This window comes from Aplidium turbinatum, chromosome 3, assembly GCF_918807975.1.
Source record: "Aplidium turbinatum chromosome 3, kaAplTurb1.1, whole genome shotgun sequence".
Lineage (NCBI taxonomy): Eukaryota > Metazoa > Chordata > Ascidiacea > Aplousobranchia > Polyclinidae > Aplidium > Aplidium turbinatum.
The window spans coordinates 38,520,155-38,541,147 of record NC_137474.1 but is presented as its reverse complement, the minus strand read 5'-3'; the positions used below and the strand labels follow the sequence as shown (position 1 = coordinate 38,541,147).

The following is a 20,993-nucleotide window of genomic DNA, read 5'->3' as shown; positions in this document are numbered from 1 at the left end:
CGGGGTATGTTACATTTTTAGAGTATTGTAGTTCAGTCAAACTGCTTTGTGAGCTTCGAAAGTTATGAAATTCAGTTTGCCAGTTTTTTGAGTTTTCTACAAAAGCATTTAATGAAATTAGTACTTTGTGCAATAAAACACTTCGTTCAATAAGGCAGAAAATAATGATTTCAAACATTGTACAGGAAATATATTCATCAGTCAAACCGAAGCTCCTCTTTTGATCAAACCGTTCATAGAAGATCTCACGTCATCGGAATTATTCGCAGTCATGGTTTGTGGGTTCGCAACTGTGGCTGGGTCAACACTGGGAGCTTATCTAAGCTTTGGTGTAAGTTTGCGGTTTTGAAAAATATTTTCTTATTGTTGATTATTTTAAATCAGGGTCTCTTCACCAGAGGTGAACAGTGAACACACCACTATCTGATGCGAGGTCTGTTTCCATGGAATCTTTCGTTTACAATGTTTTTCCTCAGTTTGATCGAAAAACAAAGACGGTTCTCATGTTTTCCTTACAGGAGTTGATTTGTGCTACGACTTCCAAGAATCTGCAAATTTCTTCAAGCATTTTTTTTTCTTTTTTTCTCGCGAAACGCCCAGAGTTCAAGATGGTTACCACTACATCTTCTTCAAGATGGATGCCATCTTGTTCAAACAGTGGCGGATCCGAAGTAGCGGCTGCGACGAGGAGGGGCAATCGTCCCTTTTAAAACATCCTTAATTTGCGGTGTATATCCAAAATCGGGTTAATGTGGACTTACACATGATTGCGTTTTGTTAAAATCGCCCTCTCCTAAAGCTACTTGCTGGGTCCGCTCCTGTGTTCAAGTTCAACTGTGCTCAATGACTTTGATATTTCTCACCTAAAGACACGCACTTTAAACAGAATCAATATGTTTGTAGCTAGTCTATTTTGTTACTAAACAAAAACTTTGTGTTACACATTGAGGAACATCATTTTGAAATAATACTAAGTATTTTGCAATATTCAAAATGGTGATTAGAGCAAAAGAGTTAAGTTATCATTAAAAAACAAAAACTTTATTTTTACACGAGTCAGTTTAATCATACACAGCTAAACAATCGATTGCAAATAGCTGTTAGCTAAGATCATCTTCATTTAAGCTTATTCAAATGGATAGCAACTTTAATTATATTTGAATAAGCTGACATAGCTGCAAGCAGACTGAAAACGATTTTTTAGCTGTTTATGATTGAACTGACTCGTGTGAAAATAAACTTGTTTGTGTTACAAGACTTGTAGCTGAGTCATTCATATCAAGCATTGTTGTAGGTTTGACAGCTGTCAGAAGATATTTTATTTTTTGAAGGTGTTGGTAAACATATTTTATAGATTGATGCTGTATATCTGATTACGGCATGTGTCATGTCCTCTCCTTGTGCATTAGCTGTGGCAAAACTAGTGATGCCAGAGACTCAACAGTCAAAATTTATGACTACCAGAGGACTTACTTTAGATGGGGGGTAAGTTTTTTATAATTTTTTTCCACAAAACGTTGATAAAGGTAAAAAGTATAAGAATTCATTTAGACATATAATCTCGCTCCAATGACATTAAACTTTTAACAATTTCTCTAGGTGGCGATGGTGGGCTTAAAAATATTTGACTCACTAACGTGGGCCTTTAAAAAATTCAGTTGATGAAGCTGTTCATAGAAACAGTGTAGCTACTGCAGCTAATGTAGTCAGAACGTGGTTTCAAGAAACTTCATGCAAGTTCCAGAAGAATCATTTAAGTTTTTGCAAAAATTATTTCAAAGATGTTTTGATTTCATGATGAAATGCACAGGCTGCTGCTGCTACTTCAAATTACATTAGAAATCGACTTGATGCTATATGGTCTGATTTTTTCTCAATTGTCCACATTGTGTTATGAAAAGTTCAACCTATAACTTTATGAAACTTTTTCTTACTGTAAATAGGCTACTTGTCCGCTTAGTTGATTTTCTACTCCAAGTTTCTTGTAGCCTATAGCCTATAGCAGGGGTTCTCAACCGTGGCCCTCGGCCCCCCAAGAGGGCCACAGAGCGTTCTCAGGGAGGCCACGATAAAAGGCTTCATTGATGAATTATAACATGTATTTGACAAAAACGTAGAATTGTGGCACACAAAGCACTCATGTAGATGTTAGTATTGTAAAGCTAGTTGAAAGCACGTTTTTTCATCGTATGTTCTATCTCACTGCATGTTGCATCATCTTTTGTGATTGTAACGTAACAATCAAGGATACGCTTAATTTATTGGCGTAGTCTATTACGAAAAAGAAAGCATTAAATCATTTAATCACTTGTTAACTGTTTTCAATGATTTCGTTTCGTTCGTTGTTCTTTAAACAAATACATTGTAATTTCACTCAAAGGAGCCACGGTCTTTTAGAGCCACAGTCTGGGGGCCATGACTCAGAAAAGGTTGAGAACCACTGGCCTATAGTGTTTCGAGTTTAAATGATTTGTCTGTAGGCCTAATGCAGACTACATTTGTCTGTAGGAGTGTAGGCCTATTGCAGAGTACGTTTCTTTTTTAGGAAACCTTAAATGTATAAACATATCTAGTTACTTATGTTTTTTTCCATTGCTTGTTGTAGTGATGCAAGAAATATGTTTGACGCTGCAGCTCAAGGGGCCTCAACTGCTATATTCTTAACACTAAACATCGGAGGCAATTTGATTGTCTTTCTTTCGCTGCTGGCTTTGTCGAATGCCATATTGAGTTGGTTTGGAAGTTTGGTTGATTTTCCCCAATTCAGCTTTGAGGTACGGTACTTGCGAGAAATTTGTTTTTTGCATTACTTTACCACTGAAAGTAAATCAACGCTTTATTTAACAAACAATCTGACGAACAAACTACAAATGACTGCAAAAAAAGATAAAAACAAAAAGCCTACATTGAAAATTGTTTCTGAAAAACTGAGGATCTGAGCACGTAGCCTATCTGCAGCACTTACCTTTTTCAAAATATATGTGGGACACTTTTCTCTTTCGTTGTTTGGCATGAAAGCTAACGGAATAGCTTATAGAAATATAGTGCTAACTATTGGCAGGGTTGGAAGGAACGACTAGTTTTCACTATTCGATAGCGTTATTTGTTGCTTTCTGTATATCGAATGCTTATACCCATTCTATTTAAAAATTAATATGAAATGCGCGTTACTCACTGCTTTTTTATGCAAGCAACGAAATCATTATTCGTTTTCACTAATCGATATTTAGGAGAACTGCTGAATCATTTTTTGTTGTTCACTTACTTCGTCGTCAAAACTAATTTACGAGATTTAGTTTTCGGATTAATATCCGACCTAGTCCCCTTCCGGTTTTCGAACTTTAAAAGATTAAGGAAAACTTTGCGGCAAAGTTAAAGTTAAACTGCTAGTTTTGTTTCATCTGTGCTGTTAGTAATTACTAATTATTTATTATTTTTATTTTAATTGTTTTTAGTAATTGCTATTCATTGCTTTTTTTAAGTATCGATAGCGGGAGGTCATTGCTTTTTTGGGCACTATCGAATAGGGGAATAGTCATTGCTTTTTGACTAACGACTTCCAACCCTGACTATTGAGTATTAATTTATTGTGGAATTTTCTTTTCAGTTTATTTGTTCCTACGTTTTTGTTCCTGTAACCTTCCTGATGGGAATAGAATGGGAAGATTGCTTCAAGGTATTTTTGAAATGATGTTTTAGATGGCCTATGTGCTGAACTGCTATTATTCTCATCATTATTTTATTTCTTCAAAGTTCTTTATTTGTTTCAGTCTGCTGAATTGCTTGGTGTTGGAACATTTCTCAACGAATTTATCGCTTATGACTCATTGGCAGAATTGATTAAAGCAAGAGACTCCGGTATTATTCCAAGAGTTGATCCAATGTCAGGATCCGTTAATTGGATAAGTGAAAGATCTGAAGCTATCATGACCTACGCCCTGTGTGGATTTGCAAGCGTTGGATCCATTGGAGTCATGCTGGGTGGATTAGGTAAGGTCTTGTGCAGCTGCGGAGTTTTCACTTTTCTGTCCTATTGTCACCAATTATGACATTGCAGCAATCATGATTGTAACGAAAGATTAAAAATAGCTTACATTCTATCTCTCTACAGACAAATGAGATTAATTTAGTGTTGGTTTAACGTTTATTAAAAGTCATCATCATGTATAGAAACTTTCCAGATACCAACAGCAATGTCTCATCATTTCATTTTTTGTCAACGTGCTTGGGACAAAAAAAAGACAGTCGTCTAGGTTATACTAGCTACAATGAATGATATAGCTTACCAGCACCTAAATGAAATCTGCCGATATGTTAGCCAATAATTAGTTGAGCCAAATGAGCCAAATGAGATTCTACGGTCTCAAGCACTGTGCGTACGTGGATATATTTGTATCGATGCGGCTATAACCGATGCGGCTTTTGATGAACTCTGTAGATCAGTGGTTTTCAATTTTTTTGATGGAACGGAACCCAATGAAACATTCCAAAAGCTCGAGGAACCCCTGTTCAATAATTTAATTGCCTTATGCAATTAAATATAGTTCCAAGGCTCTACATATATAATAACAAAACAAAATGATCTCTAACACGTTCACGGCGATTTGACCCACCGGTGTACAAGTAGTCAAGTACAAACGATTAAACTGTCTGAAAGAACTCCTTGAAGAGAAGAAAACATGTCGAAGCGGGAAAGCAGTGAAAATTTGAAATTTGGCGGGAAAGCAGGAAGTTAAAGGTATAATAATAATTTATTTGCATCAGACAAAGCTGTCCATATCTAAAACAAAACAACCAAATAATACACAAACTGCAAATGCACAAATAACGAACAACAACAACGAAATAACATCAAAAACTGTATAATCGCACCACAAGAAAACAACAAAAATTCGGGATTGCAGCGAACGTGTTAAAGTGTAGCAAATTTATTAATAGTGGCAAACCTAATCAATATTTGATTATATTTAAACAATATGCATATAATAATAAAATAGACTCTCGGATTTGATGTAAACTTGCGGAACCCCTAGACTTACTGGCGGAACCTTAGGGTTCCGCGGAACCCTGGTTGAAAACCACTGGTGTAGATATTAGGTTTATAAATTTTTCCAACGTTTCCTACGTCGTGCAGTGTCCCAAACTGTTCTTTTCGCCTAATAGATTTATTTTATTTTCTATGCGCAGAGATGGGCAAGATCACCAGTTTCAAGATCACTTTTTCTAAACTTCAAAAAATGTAGTTTTTGATCAATAATGTTGCATAAAACCCAAATTTTACTATAACCAACCAGATTAAAAATATAGTGGTGTAGCTAACTATTGTTTTTAATTGCTCGATCATTGGCCTAAAAATTGTAATAAGTTAGTCAGTACCGGATTAAGGGTCTGCTGGCCTGTAGGCACATTTTATAAGTGGCCCGAAAATCAGGGTTGCCAACTAAAAAATTATAATTATCAGTGTTACCAAATCATTGTCACAAAGATCGTTGTTGCAACTATAACACAGGGTACCGTGCAAAAACTTGGTCATATATGCCTAATTAAATAGCACCTTTGCACGTTTTTGCGATTGAAAACTCGTTAACTAGTTTTTGGAGGTCAATCTTACGGAGTAAATCGCTTTCAATATACAAAAGTGCCAGTGTACTAAGACGTTGTTGACACATTGTTGATCGTTTAACGTCTTTAATTCGTTTCAGTTGTGAAAACGAGCGTTCCCCCGAGCAATTCGTAGCCATTAAAGACAAGTACATTCTAAGTGCTATTTTAGTGTTCGGAAATGCATTATAAACACCAGTAGGCTAGTGTGCAGCATTTTAAATATCTTTTGGGCACTTCCTGTTGCTGTTGTTTCATCGCGTCTTTGCTCTTTATACCAGCACATAAACTGACAAAATTCTGATGGGAAGTCGGAAGACAGGTCCTTTGAATACACACCAACCAGACCTGCAACAGCAACATCGATGTCTTCAACAGGCATGGAGTCGTACTCAGTCAAAACTCCAAACCTCTGCAGCACCATGGAATATGCATCGATACGTTTCTGTGGTGCACTCTTCAGTTGGTCGATGATCACATAAAACGTGTTGATTGTAAATTTTTGCTGGCCGGACATTCCTTCCACACCATCTGTAGCAGCTCCATCACTGACATGCTTCTGCCGCTTTGGTGCTCGCCGACTTTCAGATTTATATATGCTGCTGCCACAGCGATCACGTGCCTGCTGCTCATAACAGTCAAAATTCTCTCTGCACTCATCCAAGAATTTATTCAAGCTTCAGCAGACCAATGGCTAGTGTCAGATCGATAGTGGAACTTTGAAACAACTTGCTACTAGTATTGAAGCGCTGCAAAATATTGTTCCAAAGTATGCACATTAGGGCAACTTCAAGGGTGTTCACTGTTCATGTGTTTGGCCAATGCACCTGCTTCATTTCGTGTGCTGCCATTCTGAGTAGCATCCCCAGAGATTTTCTGGAGAGCACTTTGAAACTTATGGTACCCAATGGTTTCTTGTGCATCAAAAGTGCTCTGCGGGCAGCACAAAATATGTCCGCGGGCCGCATGCGGCCTGCGTTTGGGTTAGACCACCCTGCTCTAAATCACAACATTAGGCTAGAAAGTTTATATCAATAATCAACTAACAACTTACATTTTTTCTTCTTAGAAGCATAAAACGTCCGATAAGAAACGGTTCACAAGTCACAGCTTCAATTGCACCATAAAACTAGTCCATGGAAAATTTTTGCGATTTTTGCGAAATTACGATTTTTGCATTGCGTTTGGGTTAGACCACCCTGCTCTAAATCACAACATTAGGCTAGAAAGTTCATATCAATAATCAACTAACAACTTAGCCTACATTTTTCTTAGAAGCATAAAACGTCCGATAAGAAACGGTTCACAAGTCACAGCTTCAATTGCACCATAAAACTAGTCTATGGAAAATTTTTGCGATTTTTGCAAAATTACGATTTTTGCAACCTTTAATTCATCTGGAAAAACAGAGCTATTAAGATGAATACTTATTAGTTTAGAAAATAATTATTTTGAAAACATGACTAAATTTTTAGCCTACTGATTTTAAAGTGGCCTGGATTTTTGACTGGCCTTGTAGGCACGTGCCTACTTTGCCTAATGGTTAATCCGGCACTGAAGTTAGTGAATGTTGTAATTAGGCCTACATTACCGAAAAGTCACAATATTTTCAATTGGTTTTATGCTTTTTATTTAAAAAAAAAAACCTTTGAACTGCATCATTTTTCACCAAATTTTTATCTGGTTTATTTGGGAAGCTTTTATTGATGTTACTAAGTATTTCCAACTTCCACCGGATTATATCAATATTTATTGCACCGTTTACCCATCTGGCAACATTAGATTATAAAGGTGTTCTGCTATCAAAATCGTTCAGAGGTCTGAGGTCAGATAAACCTCTCCAAAAATATTGCAAAAGCTATACAAAAAAGAGGCGACACATGTTTTCACATTTCATACATTTTTGATACTCAGACCCTAAACAATTTTCAGTCTGGTAAATTTGCTGCAATAGGTCACATTACATGACCGAAGGCGACTATGCAGTGCCGTCCAGTATTTTAGCACCACCATTTTAAACTTTTAAACATCTAAAATTGAGTCAAAGCGAGCAAACGTTTTTTTTATAAAATTCACAACACAGAGCTGTGAACAAAATTGAGTTATTTTTTATCATACGTCAACAGAAAGTATATAAGGAATTTGACTTATTTATTGACCAACTCAGAAAACTTTTTAATTTTGAAATTGCAACACTGACCAAATTATTATTGGCATGATTTTAGTCATCAAGATCACTTGTGACATTCAAGATCAAAATCATGCCCATCTCTGGCTGTGCGTAATATAATTTATATTTTCTGCAGGAAGCCTTGCACCTAGCAGAAGAGGTGATATGGCAAACATGATTGTGAAAGCTCTTTTGGTCGCAACTGCTGTGAATGTATTAAATGCCTGTGTAGCTGGTAAGACTGAAAATTGGATATGTAAAAATTCATTGAATAGCATCAACTCACGATTCACTGATGTCTTACCAAAAACAAAATCGAAGCTCTTTAAACTCTAGTCGAGTTTATCATACGTTAGTTTTTGGGATGGCCTATCGAAGGGATGTGTTGCTATGGTGAGAGCAACTTATCAATGACAAGTAAGCAGGAATGATCTTTACAAGTTGGCAACACTTCATATCTTAGTCGAAAGTCGAGTAGGCCTATGAGCTTGTGAACACTTGCACCTAACCTGGGTGTCAAACAACCCAGTATGGGAAACTTTGACAAAAATAACTGAATATTACTCACGAAACTATTTTATTAGTATCACATGGCCAGCAACATTGTGTGTCGCCTAACCTTACTCTTACAAGTTGATGAAAAGTAACTTTTAATTTTGATAAAGCTCTGTTTATCTTCAGGCTTTTTATACGAGCCGAAGCCAATTGTTTGTGACAACATCTTGGCCACTACAAACTGGAACTATTCGGTTCCATCCAGATTATATGAATGCTGTTCTGCTGCTTTACGTCGGTAAGTAGCATACCATGCTGAAGCCGTTGACTGGGTTGTTTTAGTTTTTAAAATAACAAAGCAAACTTCTGCGTTTTTTTATTATTTACGATAAGCTCTAATAATGTTCCAATAAGGCCATATAGTAAAGCTGCTAAAATAATACATTACAACCAGATATTTTAACCACAATAACATAAAATATTTTTTTTTAAGTTTTTACATACATAAATATTTTTATACATGACGTGCAATAAGCCTCGATAGGGCCCCAGGTTGCATCTTGAAGAATTAAAAGTAGTTTATTTCGCTCTTGACTGTGCTTAAATAACTAGCCTAGTTGATTAAATATTAATGACTATTGACTAAAGTGGTACTTTGTTTAAAGGGACAACTCCAATGTGACTTGCAATTGCTGCAACTACAATTGGAATGGGACGACGTTCTATCTGAACTGTTCGATGGCTATTTGCTAACATTAGTACATTTCTTGCAAATGTCAGTTACCAGCATTGACGTGTAATTTGACATATTTATATTCATATTGCATAGTCTTACAGTATTTTAACTTTAGCTTTAAGCAAGATATTATGCAATGATCCAGCTAAAACGAAAAATTCTAAGGGGATAAAAGCAACTATTGGGGTGACAAATATTTTAATGTTAACAATAAAGAGTAGTCTAGCGACTAAATGCAGCTTTATGAAACGTCATTCAACATATAATAAAACAATGTCATATTAAAAACATTTTGTTGGGAAGGGGAGCATAGCACATAGTCCTGTTGATAGCAAATTTAAGTCGCTGTGAAAGCTCTCTGTTTTTGCAAACAGCATTTGTAACTGTAATCGCACGTTGTCTGTGTTGTTTTGAATATGTTTGCCGTCGAACAAAGGCTTTTGCCCAACTTGCGGTCTATTAACTTGTGTCTGCTCTTTTACATTTATCGTGTTAGGTGAGTTAATTATTTAGTTTATTCGTTATATTTAACTAATCATAAACACATATTTTACGTTCACTAAAATGTAGGCTTGTCAACTTGTGATTTAAAGTTTAGTTTCAAAAAATCAAAATGTGTTTGAATTTAGAATTATGATGAAATTTTACTGCCTGTCTTCGAACATTTCCAAATCTTTACAATTCCACTAAAGGCAAGTAGCTTTATTCTGATGTGGCCTTTTGTGGTATTCATGTTCTACTATAACACAACCTGTTATTTTTATAGCGTTATTGCATGTGTAATACAGGCTTCGTGTTCATTCAGTGTCGTTTTGAAAGTGACCTAACTAGAAGTTGCACAATATAACGGGTCTCAAAATTTATATTGCAAAACTTGTTCTTCTGTTTTAGGCCACAGCATTCTCAAAGTGTATGCACACATTATTTGAGATGATGACTCGTCTTGCTGAAAAAAAAACTCTTCTTCTTTGGTCTTGTCAAATGTGTTGCATAATACACTGTTAATAAAAGTACAAAGAAATTCTTAACGAACACCTTTACTACCCAGATGCTCAGTTCTATGTCTCCAAATATGTTATTTTTTCACTGTTACTTCACAGTTAATCTATTTCATCACAAAATCAATCAAATTCCTTCACCTTCCACTTCATCTTTTACCATCCAAGCAGCCATCAGTTACATTCTTTTGTTATCCCCACATCAAGGAGCGTACAGATTATTAAAGAGTGTCTTTCTTGCTGTTTTTGACAAAATAGTCTGTTGTGTTTAGACGTTTAACTTTTCCTTGCTTGTGTAATGTTCTTTCCAGTGAACATTTTCTCTTCTATCCTACACAGCAGCTACGTGTTGCATGCTTGTAGTCTTCAAAGTACTTTTATTGTTAAGGCTTGTGCCTATATTTCTAAAGTTTTCTCTTTCTTCAGTTCTTGTTCTTATAGCTTGCTTTTTTTGTTAACTGTGTGCACTGTGTAGTATAGGGTGTCCCATTTTCGGCAGTGTTTCAGGAAAAATAAGGTTGAGTCATATTCTGAATGGATTTTCAACGCTGAATTAAAAAATAAAGTTATTTTTTTCATTATGACGTCATCTTGAAGTGCCACCAAACGGATTTATGCTATTTTGACTGTATCTCGAGAACGGTGAAAAATAGAGAGCTCAAACTTGTAGCTAAATAACCGGAAGGCTCGGTTTTCTATCTGCTTTCAATACGTTGTTAAGCGCTAACTGCAACAAAAAACGAGTTATTAAGAAAAAATTGCCTTTTGTTCATTTCCGTGTAAAAAGTAGCATTCTACCGACAATCTGATTTACTGAGTGATATGGGAGATGTTGCTTAAATTGCTGCCTGATAAGCAAAAAGCAAGAAGAAGATCTGATTTTCGACTATATTTGACAATCACTGTGCGTCGTGTGCGACGCATAATCTGGCAAAATCTCTACCAATTATGACGTAATGATAACATATCGGTGTTGGCATAAAGTCCAATTCCCATTGTTGTAAGTTGTACGATTGAAGAGCAGCCGGAAGTGTTGGTGGAACCAGGGGAAGATACAATAGGATAGAACAAAATACTACGTTTGAAATTACGAAATAAACGAAGCGACAGATCACAAGGAAAAATATTCATCCAAGGCTTCGGAGCAAAGATCATGTGACCAAGACTACTTGTACAATGTACACTGGAGGATCAACGTTTCACTTCCTTGCTACAGCAGACCCACCAATTGACTCCCGAAATTCTGAAAAGGTTGGAACATCAAAATCATCTGTGCATCGTGAAAAGAAAAGATTTTTTCTTGAACGTTTAGAAAAAGTTAATCTTGAATTAAGTTCTGTTGATACTTGGAAACCGTGATATGTCTAAAAAATTATAGATGGTAACTTATTGAAAGTTGAAAGATATGTTTTCGTAAGTCAGTATTTCAACGAAGATATCGAAACAAAAATGATGAAGCTCGTGCACGTCAGGTCATTTTCGAAGAAAAGTTTTGTTATTGCGGAAGAACTGTTCCAGGCTATAATTGAAGACATTAACCAAGAATCACTTTCTTGTGTAAATTCGGTTATGGCTGATTCGACCGCACTTAATACTGTATAAAAGACTGGTGTTGACAAGTGGCGAAAGAAATATTTTGCTTCTTTGTGCTTAGAATGCCGCAATGTCTTGTCATTCAAATGATTGGCAACTTTTGTTATCATATATAAAATGTCAGACAGTTGTCAAACTAATCTTTATAAGTTGTCAAACTAATCTTTATAAAAGACAATTCTTCTGTTTTTGATCAAATCAAACTGTAATAAATCATTGATGAACATAAATATTTAAACATTTAATTTTTGTAATTGAGACATGCAATTAATTACATTTGGAAGCATAGCAATTGTAACTTAATTTGAAAATTTCAGAAAAAGGAATCTAAAATTTTGGCAATGCAATTATAATTGCTATGCAATTGAAATGAAGCTACAGTAATTAATCTAACTCCGGCAGCTGATGATAAATGCGATGATGTAATTGTGATTTAATACGATAGATTTTATTAATCCGGTAGGCGGTAATGACGTTTGTGATGTTTAAAGTTCAAAGGAATAATGCAGAACTAGGTCTAACTCAAAGAGGAACTTTTAAAAATCTACAAGCTGCCAAACTCCTTGCAGAAATACAGTAACAACAAATGTTATTGATACTCAGTAGCGCTGACAGGAAAGTTCAGGGGTACTTTTGGACCCGGGCCCGAGATGATTTTGATTGATTGATTGAATGTTTATCCTCGGACTGGGAAAGCTTCTTACAGAGCTTAATCCTGGCAGTTTCGCATACTTGTAGAGGCTTTGAATCACTAACGCAGGCCCGGTCACTGAGATTGACAAAGTGAAGTTTCCAATTGTTAAGTCTTGTTGCCGGGAAATTTTTCCATCCATTAGATGCCGCTGAATGGAGAGCAATCCTTAACGTGCGTTGCTCAAGCGCACACCCCGAGAGTCGAACCAGCGCCGCTTGATCTTGAAGTTTCTTCTTTCCAGAAGTCACGCGCTAACCAACTGAGCTATCGGGGCGGCTATATATTTTAGAGGCCCACAACCTTTGTCAAGGGGTCCGGGAAGCAACTTTGTAAAAGGTACCATAAAAAAATCCCCTACATCGAGATTCAACAATAGTTTGACCAATCGGAGCGGTGCTGATCAGTGGAGCGTGAGATTGCGATTTTCACTAATCAAGGTTAGTGTTTCCAAATTTGGTACTTTGTTTATCAATTTAGAAACAATTTGGTATCCATTCATTAAGTGTGGTTGGCGGCACTGCTTAAAGCTTAGAATGCTGATTAGTCAGTCCCAGTGGCCACTGGTCAGCCGTTCTTGAATGGCAGTTGAAAATATGAAGCAAATCGGTATAGCCTACCAACAACTAAACTTCACACTTAGGCTAAATTGGAAAGTGCTGATTGTACCTTAACGTTTCAAAAAATACCAGGTATTGCAGATTCCTTTCTACTAGTTTGTCTCTCAGTCATATGTTTCAATGAACATAACCTAGCTTAAAACTGTCTGACAAAGGATTTGAACTACAACATGCCTGTTCGTACATAAAGCATCACTAGGCTAGTAGCTATAGCCTATCACCAAATTACACATTTTCTTTATGTTTTTATAAAAGGCCTACAACTTGTTCACTGGGAAAATGTAAAAGCTATAGGCCTAATCCTATCCTATGCAGCCTACCGTACATTAGGATTAATGTGTTCTTTAGTTTGTCTATTGGGAATATTTTAATAACAACTGCTACTTTGAATGATTTCATAACATTAATATTCATGTCGATTTCTACTTCATTGGGTTATCGATAATTACTCCATATGTGTGAGAAAATTAGCCTACTGTAAAAAAATCTGTCTTTATACAAAATATTTTAATGGTCATTAATTATGAATTATATTATTATTAGAAATTATATTAGAAATTATATTATGAACCAACTGAGCTATCGGGGCGGCTATATATTTTAGAGGCCCACAACCTTTGTCAAGGGGTCCGGGAACTCGAAAAAAATACCTTAGCTAATTATTCATACACATACTATCGTATTGATTATATTATCAGTTCTTGGTTGACTTCCGAAGTTTTGCGTTTGGGCAACACATTTTGCACAGGCCAGGTGGGTGTAGAGAGCGACAGTGTCTACAAGCATACAAAGCTGCCATCAGTAACGCAACGAACAAGATTTTTCAGTCAAAATGATAATTTTATGGTTTGTTTACCTCACCAAAACCTATGAAAATCATTAGGTAGCCTATATGCCAGTTGAAATGTGTGAAGTAGACTAACTTTGTAGTAAAGTTTAAGTTTTTTTTTTATGCAAAGTACGTAAATTGGAAGCACTTTATGATAACAAATATACAATAAACATTGCTAAACTAAAAAAAGAATGCTCAATGCCAAGTATAAAGCTAACCAGAGCTTTTCTGGGTGTAGTATTAATTATTTGTCATGATAATAAATGTTTATCAGTTGGCACCAACAAAAAATATGGATGAACTTTTTAAAGTTTATTACTTTTAACAAGAACATCTTTTTTCTCCAAGTCGTCTTTATGTTCTTACCGATGCAGGCCCGTAACCAGCCGGGGGCCAGGGGAGGCCTCGCCCCCCCTGGCAAAATCCCAACATTCTTGAGCAACAGCTGCAATTATAATGATTTTTGCCCATTTTCCCGTTGCACAGCTCCAACTGGCCCAATTAACTACAATTGTTTTGTTTATTTAACAGCTATGATGATTAAACAATTTCGCCCCCCCCCCCTAACTCCTCCTTTGGCAACCTCAACAGGTTCAATTCAACCAAGGCCAACACTTGTTAGGTTGGTAAAAAAATTGTCAGAAACTGTGTAAAATAAAAATGTTTTGGGAAAGAATGATAACCTAACAAAGAGGGAATGGATTTCCAGCAGGCCTAAAAACCGGTACAAATTAGGCTATACTTAATTCTTACAATTCTTAAATACTTACCATACTTAATTCATACTTAATTCATACCCATTACTTACCATACTTAATTCTAAGGGTCAGTGATAACCAATCTGTGCAGTAATAAACCAAATTTGTGCAGTTAAGCAGTGTTTATTTTTTTTCTTCAATCCAATCAGTGTGAATAAATTTTGTTTCTAGTTTTCTGATCTGTGAAGTGTTCAACCTTGCAGCAGATATTGCTACATTTGAATCTAGCACTGCCGTTTGTGAGTGTGGATTCTCAGTGTTAACAAGGGCTGACGCTCCCACTAGACGGAGCATGTTACAACCAAGACAGGCAAACTTAGTGCTTATGGCCTTTGAACATTCTGTATCGAAATCTATCGATTTAGACTTGTTTGTGAGACGGCTTGCATCCAAACATCCGCGACTGCAATTGCAATAGACTAGCTCACGGTTGTATAGGCGGAATGTAATCATATATATCAAAATCCTCGGCACTAGCTTCTTTGAGCCAGTAAAAGTTTTTGCTCGTAACAAGTAGGCTACCGCTATTTATACAACAAGTCAACAATTGCTTTGTTATGTTGGTCATTGTAATATGGTTGCCGTGATAAGAGACCAGTGTTGGTCTTAACCAGTGGCGTAGCCAAAGGGGGGGGGGGGGGGGTTACAACCCCCCTTTGGCACGCGTGTGACGTCACGATATTGAGAATCATGCTTTCAGTCTCTTTATGATTGAGCATGATGCTTTCAGTCTAAAAAAATTTGCCTAATTTTAAACAAAACTGCATTAAAAGAGCGAGTTGTGCCAATACCTAACATTCAAACATCTCAGCCAGGAATTAGCAACAAGAAAACATAGAGACTTAGCTTTATTTCCGAAAAATGCTGAAGAAAACATGATCTTATCCTTTTGCTATGCCACCTGACAGCACCATTTTACAGGAATATTCATACCCACATTTTTGTTGAATATGCTCTCAGAATGCACCAAATTCAAAGTAATTTTTCAAAATTGTCTGGGTGAGGCCCCCCAGACCCCCCGTCGCTGGGTGTCGTCATAGGCGAACACGCCGTCGGGCTTCGCCCGCCGGTCGTTAAAACCTCTCCTTTCAAAATTCCTGGCTACGCTACTGGTCTTAACACTAAACTGACATATTGCAATTTTTGTGGATACCGGTGTTTAAGAGATTAAAATGCCAAAATCATTCAAATTTTTTCGGCCCCCCCTAACGAAAAGTTGGCCCCCCCCCTTGCTCTGCGGTCTGGCTACGGCCCTGTACCGATGATGCGCATATTGTCGTCTCAACAATACTTACAATCGTCATACGTCAAATGTGCAGTTGAGGAGTTGAAAAGATTTGAGAAGTAGGCTTTTTCAGTTTTAAAAGATAAATACTTTCTTGTTTTCTGCTTTGCTACTTTTCAGAATTCATTTGAAAACATTACACGTCACAGCAGTTTTCAATGAATATAAAATAATTGTCTGGGTAAACTTTACGCCTCAGGTATAACCAAATTTTACATTTACAAGTTTTTACAGGAAAAAGACACGATGCTGTGATAGAAAAGAGCGTAGGTGGTTATCTTACATGTAAATTACAATTGACTGGATGTTCGATAGATTATATTGGGATAGTTTTCATTAAAGCATTTCTAAAAAAGTTTGTTAGATTCATATGCTCAATATAAATAGGCTACCACAAATGTTAAAAAGCTTTTCAACTAACAGTGCGTAGTCTAATATAGGCTACTGTAGAATTTATTTCATAAGAATACTCCTGCTGTAATAAGTAGCCTACATAAAGTGACTATTCTGGCTAGAAAAAAAGTCCTTAAGAGCGCATGGGCGGTATATCATGTAGTATGGTAAGTGGCAGGTCTGAAGGATTACAAATTGTAAAGAACTATTGTTCTGATCTACATTTGTAAACACCAACTACTCGATACGATAAATACATTTAACACCAGATGATTAATTACCACTGGCATGATATTTAAAAGTTTGACATTAGTAGAAAAGAGACATTATTGCATGTGGTAGTTGATTTGAATAAGCATGCCGGTGCTCAACGTGCGGCGAACAGATTTGTCATGTTCTGAAAGGCTAATCGTCATTAGAATTTAAATCCAAAAGAAGCTAAACCGGTATTTGAAGAAACCAACTAAGCCATCGTGTTTTTGTGCAGTGTCGCAGTCTTCAGACAAAAATTGTTAATTGCTTTACAATAACGTGTCACAGTGATGTTGTCTTAATATCTTGTAATGTCGTGGGCTATCTGTTTTCTATTGGTTCGTTTCAGACTTTTTTCTTGAAGTAAAAAGTTTTAAAAAAGGATGAAGGAGATGTTCAACTATTGGGCAGTGCCTTGAAGGCAAAAATAAAAAGTACAACTGCATATTCACTTAGGTTATGTGTAATACGTAGACCTAGTGCAAGTGTCAGGAAGTTGAATAAAAAACAACAGAAAAATCCAGCGAAGTTGAAAGAACTCAGAATGTGGTAGCCTACTGTGGACATTTTAAAAGATATGGTCTTCAAAACTTTTTGATAGCTAATGAAACTAGTAGGCTATTAATAGTGACAAATACAATGTGAATACTACTCTAAAGATGAAGCTTTTGAGTATACCTATTCCTCTAAATTAGAAAATAATGTAAACTAAATAACAAAATGATGATGCCCAGCACTGGTTGACAGCGGTATTTTCAGATGTGGAAAGCGATTAAAAATCAATGGGAGCAGACCAACCTTTTTCCAGATATTAAAGCAGACTATTATAAGTAGGCTAACTATTCATCAAGTATAAAATATTTTATCACAGAGCGAAAACAGCTTGATCACCAAGTTATACTTTGAGTGCTATTTTTTTATTTCCTTGTCTGTCTTTCAACTTTAGCCTACGGCCCCATTTTACTTTTCAGGAAGGTAAATGGTTAATGACACTTAATGATACTTTGTGATACCACAATAATTTGGCTACATGAAACAATTTAAATTTCAATTCTTTGTTTTGCCGTTTTACACAAGCGTCAAGCGGTGGCTTGCATTTGGAATCGAGAGATCTGGTGTTCAAATCTCTGCGATTAATAAATTGATCGTTGCTGAGCGATCGAAGACTACTAACGATCATTCTGCAACGATCATTCTGCTAAAAGCAAAACTCAATCTATTGCAGTTCATAAGATCTTAAACAAAAATTTAACTCTGATATGACAAAGTTTATATTCTTCCAGTAAATTTAGTAAATTAGTTATGAAATTGTATTAATTGTAAAATTATAAATAAAAAGTCAACAAATTCAAGCTCATCGATAGACCTACATCAGTAGTGTTGACCGTTGGTCCAGGAGGTATTTTTAGACCCGAACCGGCATAATTTTAGGGGCTCACAATCTTTTCAAGGGGCCCGGAAGTTTGAAGAAGCCAGATCGATATAATTTTTTCTTAAAAGTGTCTTGACTTAAGACCCAAGGATCTCATTGGTACTGGGCTTCTATTCTCACAACGGTCCTGCTACAAGTGTTTTCCACCACTTGAAACGGTTATTGGTTTTGGACAAACCAGCGATTTACATGTTATAATTTATTCTATGATGTTCTTGGTGTTTGTAAATATTTATAGTCGGACTGACAAAGCCTTTGATAGGTTATTCCTGGTAGTTTCGCATACTTGTAGAGGCTCTTGACGCAGGGCCTGTTACCGAGATTAACAAAGTACCGAGAGCAACTCACTCGGTTGGTTGGTTTTGAATCTTTATCCTCGGACTGACAAAGCCTTTGATAGGCTATTCTTGGTAGTTTCGCATACTTGTAGAGGCTCTTGACGCAGGGCCTGTTACCGAGACTGGCAGAGTGAAATTTTCATTTGTTAAAGTTTTGTTGGAGGGGAATTATTCCATGCATTAGGTGCCGCTGAGTGGAGAGCAGTCTTTAGAATGCGTTGCTCAAGCGCATACCCCGAGAGTCGAACCAGCACTTGAAGTTAGTTGTTCGTTCATAAAGTCAGGGGCTAAACAACTGAGCTATCGGGGCGGACGAATTTAGGGCATTGATGAAAGGATTGATGATGAAACACCTACATTCTGATATAAGAAACGCTCAAATTTTACAAAAAAATGAACTGGATTAAATATGTCTACAAATCTTCTCTAAAAATTTTGTAAAAGAAGTCTGATTTTATAAAAAGAAATTACAATTGCTAATTTTGTATTGCATGTAACCTTCCTACATTACGAAATATATGGCGCGATTTCATAAGTTTTCTGATTCTGATTGATCTTTTACGTAGGTAGTATTTGGTTAAAAGTCTCTTCAAATGTCTTGACTCAGACACAAAGCATTTGAGACATAGTTCATCAAAACAAAATTACTTAAAGACATAATTTATACAAGAACCTGCGCAATGCTGGTTTGAAAGTGAGATTGATACATTTCATGTTATTAAATTAACATGGCTTCTGGAAATGAACATTCTTAGGTATTACATCTGAGGCACTACTAGCAACAGCAAGAGCATGCTTTACATAGCATCAATGTAACGTTTGGATTGTAACATTTGGTACGATTGTGATCAAGGTATGTAATGAAAAGATAACCAGATTGTTTGCTCTTTCAAAGCAGGTGAAAGAATTGCATTGTTGTGTCATTTGTGGTACAGACTGGTGCGGTGTACGCAAGTAACACTGCCAAGGGCTATGCTTGCCATCAATTGGTGGAATGATATTTTGGCTTTGTTTCAAGTGGCAGAAATGATAGCAACGTGAAATTGTAAATAAATGGTTTTAAAGTGTATGTTTAGGGTATGTGTTCTGTGGTTTGGGCTAGAATCATAAGCAAACAAAAAAAGCAACAATACGGTATTTAGCACAGTGCTCTTCAGGGGTTCCGCGGAACATGTAGTGAGTTCCGTGAGAATTCCTCGTACAGTATTTCTAGAGAATTTGATTTCTTGTTTCAGTATATTGATGCGTTATTCAGAATTTTTAGATCACCCTGTCGCACTCACATTCTAAGTTCGACAGGTGGTTAATCAAATGGTTTAATGCAATCAATAGACAAAAAAAATGGTAGGTGTTGTTATGTTATTATGTTCTTCTTCATTGCTATATGTTATTCAAAAGCGTTATTGCGTTATTATTTTTGTTAGTGGGGGTTCCTTGACAAATGCAAAACTAAATCTGGGGTTTCACATGGACAAATGAAGTTAAAGAGCGCTGGTTCAGCATGATATAAATAAAAACAAAATTGCGAACCTTTTCGGGTTTACATTATTCTAGCCCTTGTCAATTTTGCTTTTTGTATTCTTTGATATCATGCTTTTGCTTGGTTTTGTTTTTTTTGCGGTTTCAAAAATTTCAATTCAATTTGTGTTGGGCTAGAATGGTTCAAAAGTGTCTGCATTCATTACCATGACGTATTGTGCTTTTCTTCAATATGTGGATTTTCGTGTAAACAAGGTACAGATCAATGAATTACAAAGACAAAATAGTTTTTATTGCGTTGATATTTTAGAAGAATGTTCAAAATCCAATTTGATGGAGGATTAAACACCGGCAACGATTGTGTGTTACGTAATAAATTTATACTAATTGGTTCCATCATGAAAAACTTATTACAGAGCTGTCAGAAATTATGAAACTTCATAGAACAATTGTTGATACTAAGGTTTTCGAAACCCTACGGCTTACATGCCATATCGTATATCAATGAGCGCTGCGTGTTCAGCATAATAAAGCCGAATTAGGCCTAAGTACTTTTTATAGAACTTCATTGCGCCGCTTATGAACTAGGCTTATAAAAGTGACAACCCAAACATTTCTTTTGCTGGTAAACGCTTTAAATAACCATTTTTCACTATAGTACCACAAAAAACAAACAAATAGATACTGTTATTGCATCACAGCTTTTTCTGAACCAAAATAAAAGGCTATATTAATAAAGAAGCATTTTTCCAAACGGTGACAACTTTTGCTATCACTTTCATATCAGCATAATCACAACAAAAAAGTTACAAACGATTGACTACATCAATAAACTCTTCTGAATTTACTGCCTTTACTAATATTGCATATTATATGATATACAAGGTTTTCAATATATCCAGTACAAAATATGTGTATTAAAGTGAAATACAAAGAAAAATTCAAATAGTCTCCACAATTTTTGACATCATTGTACTGTAGCTGCATTAGCCAACTTCAACAGCTAAAAGTAATTTTCTTAAATTTACCTGCGAGAAAGTCTCTTAGCTTATTTAATAAATAACACTAATAATAATACAAAAAAGTGCTAAATGCCAAGCAGAGCAAATTAGCCTACATCAAATATAGTTATTACTTTCTAAAACTTCTACAGCAGTAGTTTCCAACCTGGGGTCCGCGGACCCCTTGAGACATTTCTTGAACAATTCATTCATTTTCTTATTTGAGCAACTGTTTCTGATATTTGCCGCACGAGTCATAGCGGCAATGCAATATGACACAGTACAGCAGTTGAGTAGCATAATTATTACAATAGTCAAT

The 20,993-nt window shown here is 36.1% G+C and overlaps 1 protein-coding gene across 2 annotated transcripts in view; it reads left to right on the top strand.

Moving 5' to 3' along the window:
• The window catches only part of LOC145766924 (sodium/nucleoside cotransporter 1-like), a 30,041-nt gene extending 19,361 nt beyond the window's left edge, over positions 1 to 10,680 (top strand). Inside the window, exons 8-15 of one of the 2 annotated variants that reach the window (XR_014288728.1) lie at positions 186 to 331; positions 1,355 to 1,485; positions 2,606 to 2,774; positions 3,608 to 3,676; positions 3,771 to 3,990; positions 7,908 to 8,188; positions 8,453 to 8,564; positions 8,932 to 8,941. Coding sequence is in view for 1 of the 2 variants with exons in the window: in XM_082578632.1 (XP_082434758.1) it covers positions 186 to 331; positions 1,355 to 1,485; positions 2,606 to 2,774; positions 3,608 to 3,676; positions 3,771 to 3,990; positions 7,908 to 8,006; positions 8,453 to 8,564; positions 8,932 to 9,019 (1,034 nt within the window). In the remaining variant the exon portion in view is untranslated. Of the gene's footprint in view, positions 1 to 185; positions 332 to 1,354; positions 1,486 to 2,605; positions 2,775 to 3,607; positions 3,677 to 3,770; positions 3,991 to 7,907; positions 8,189 to 8,452; positions 8,565 to 8,931 lie in introns of both variants that reach the window. The other variant, XM_082578632.1, reaches the window with a different exon arrangement.
• The last annotated feature ends 10,313 nt before the right edge of the window (positions 10,681 to 20,993 follow it).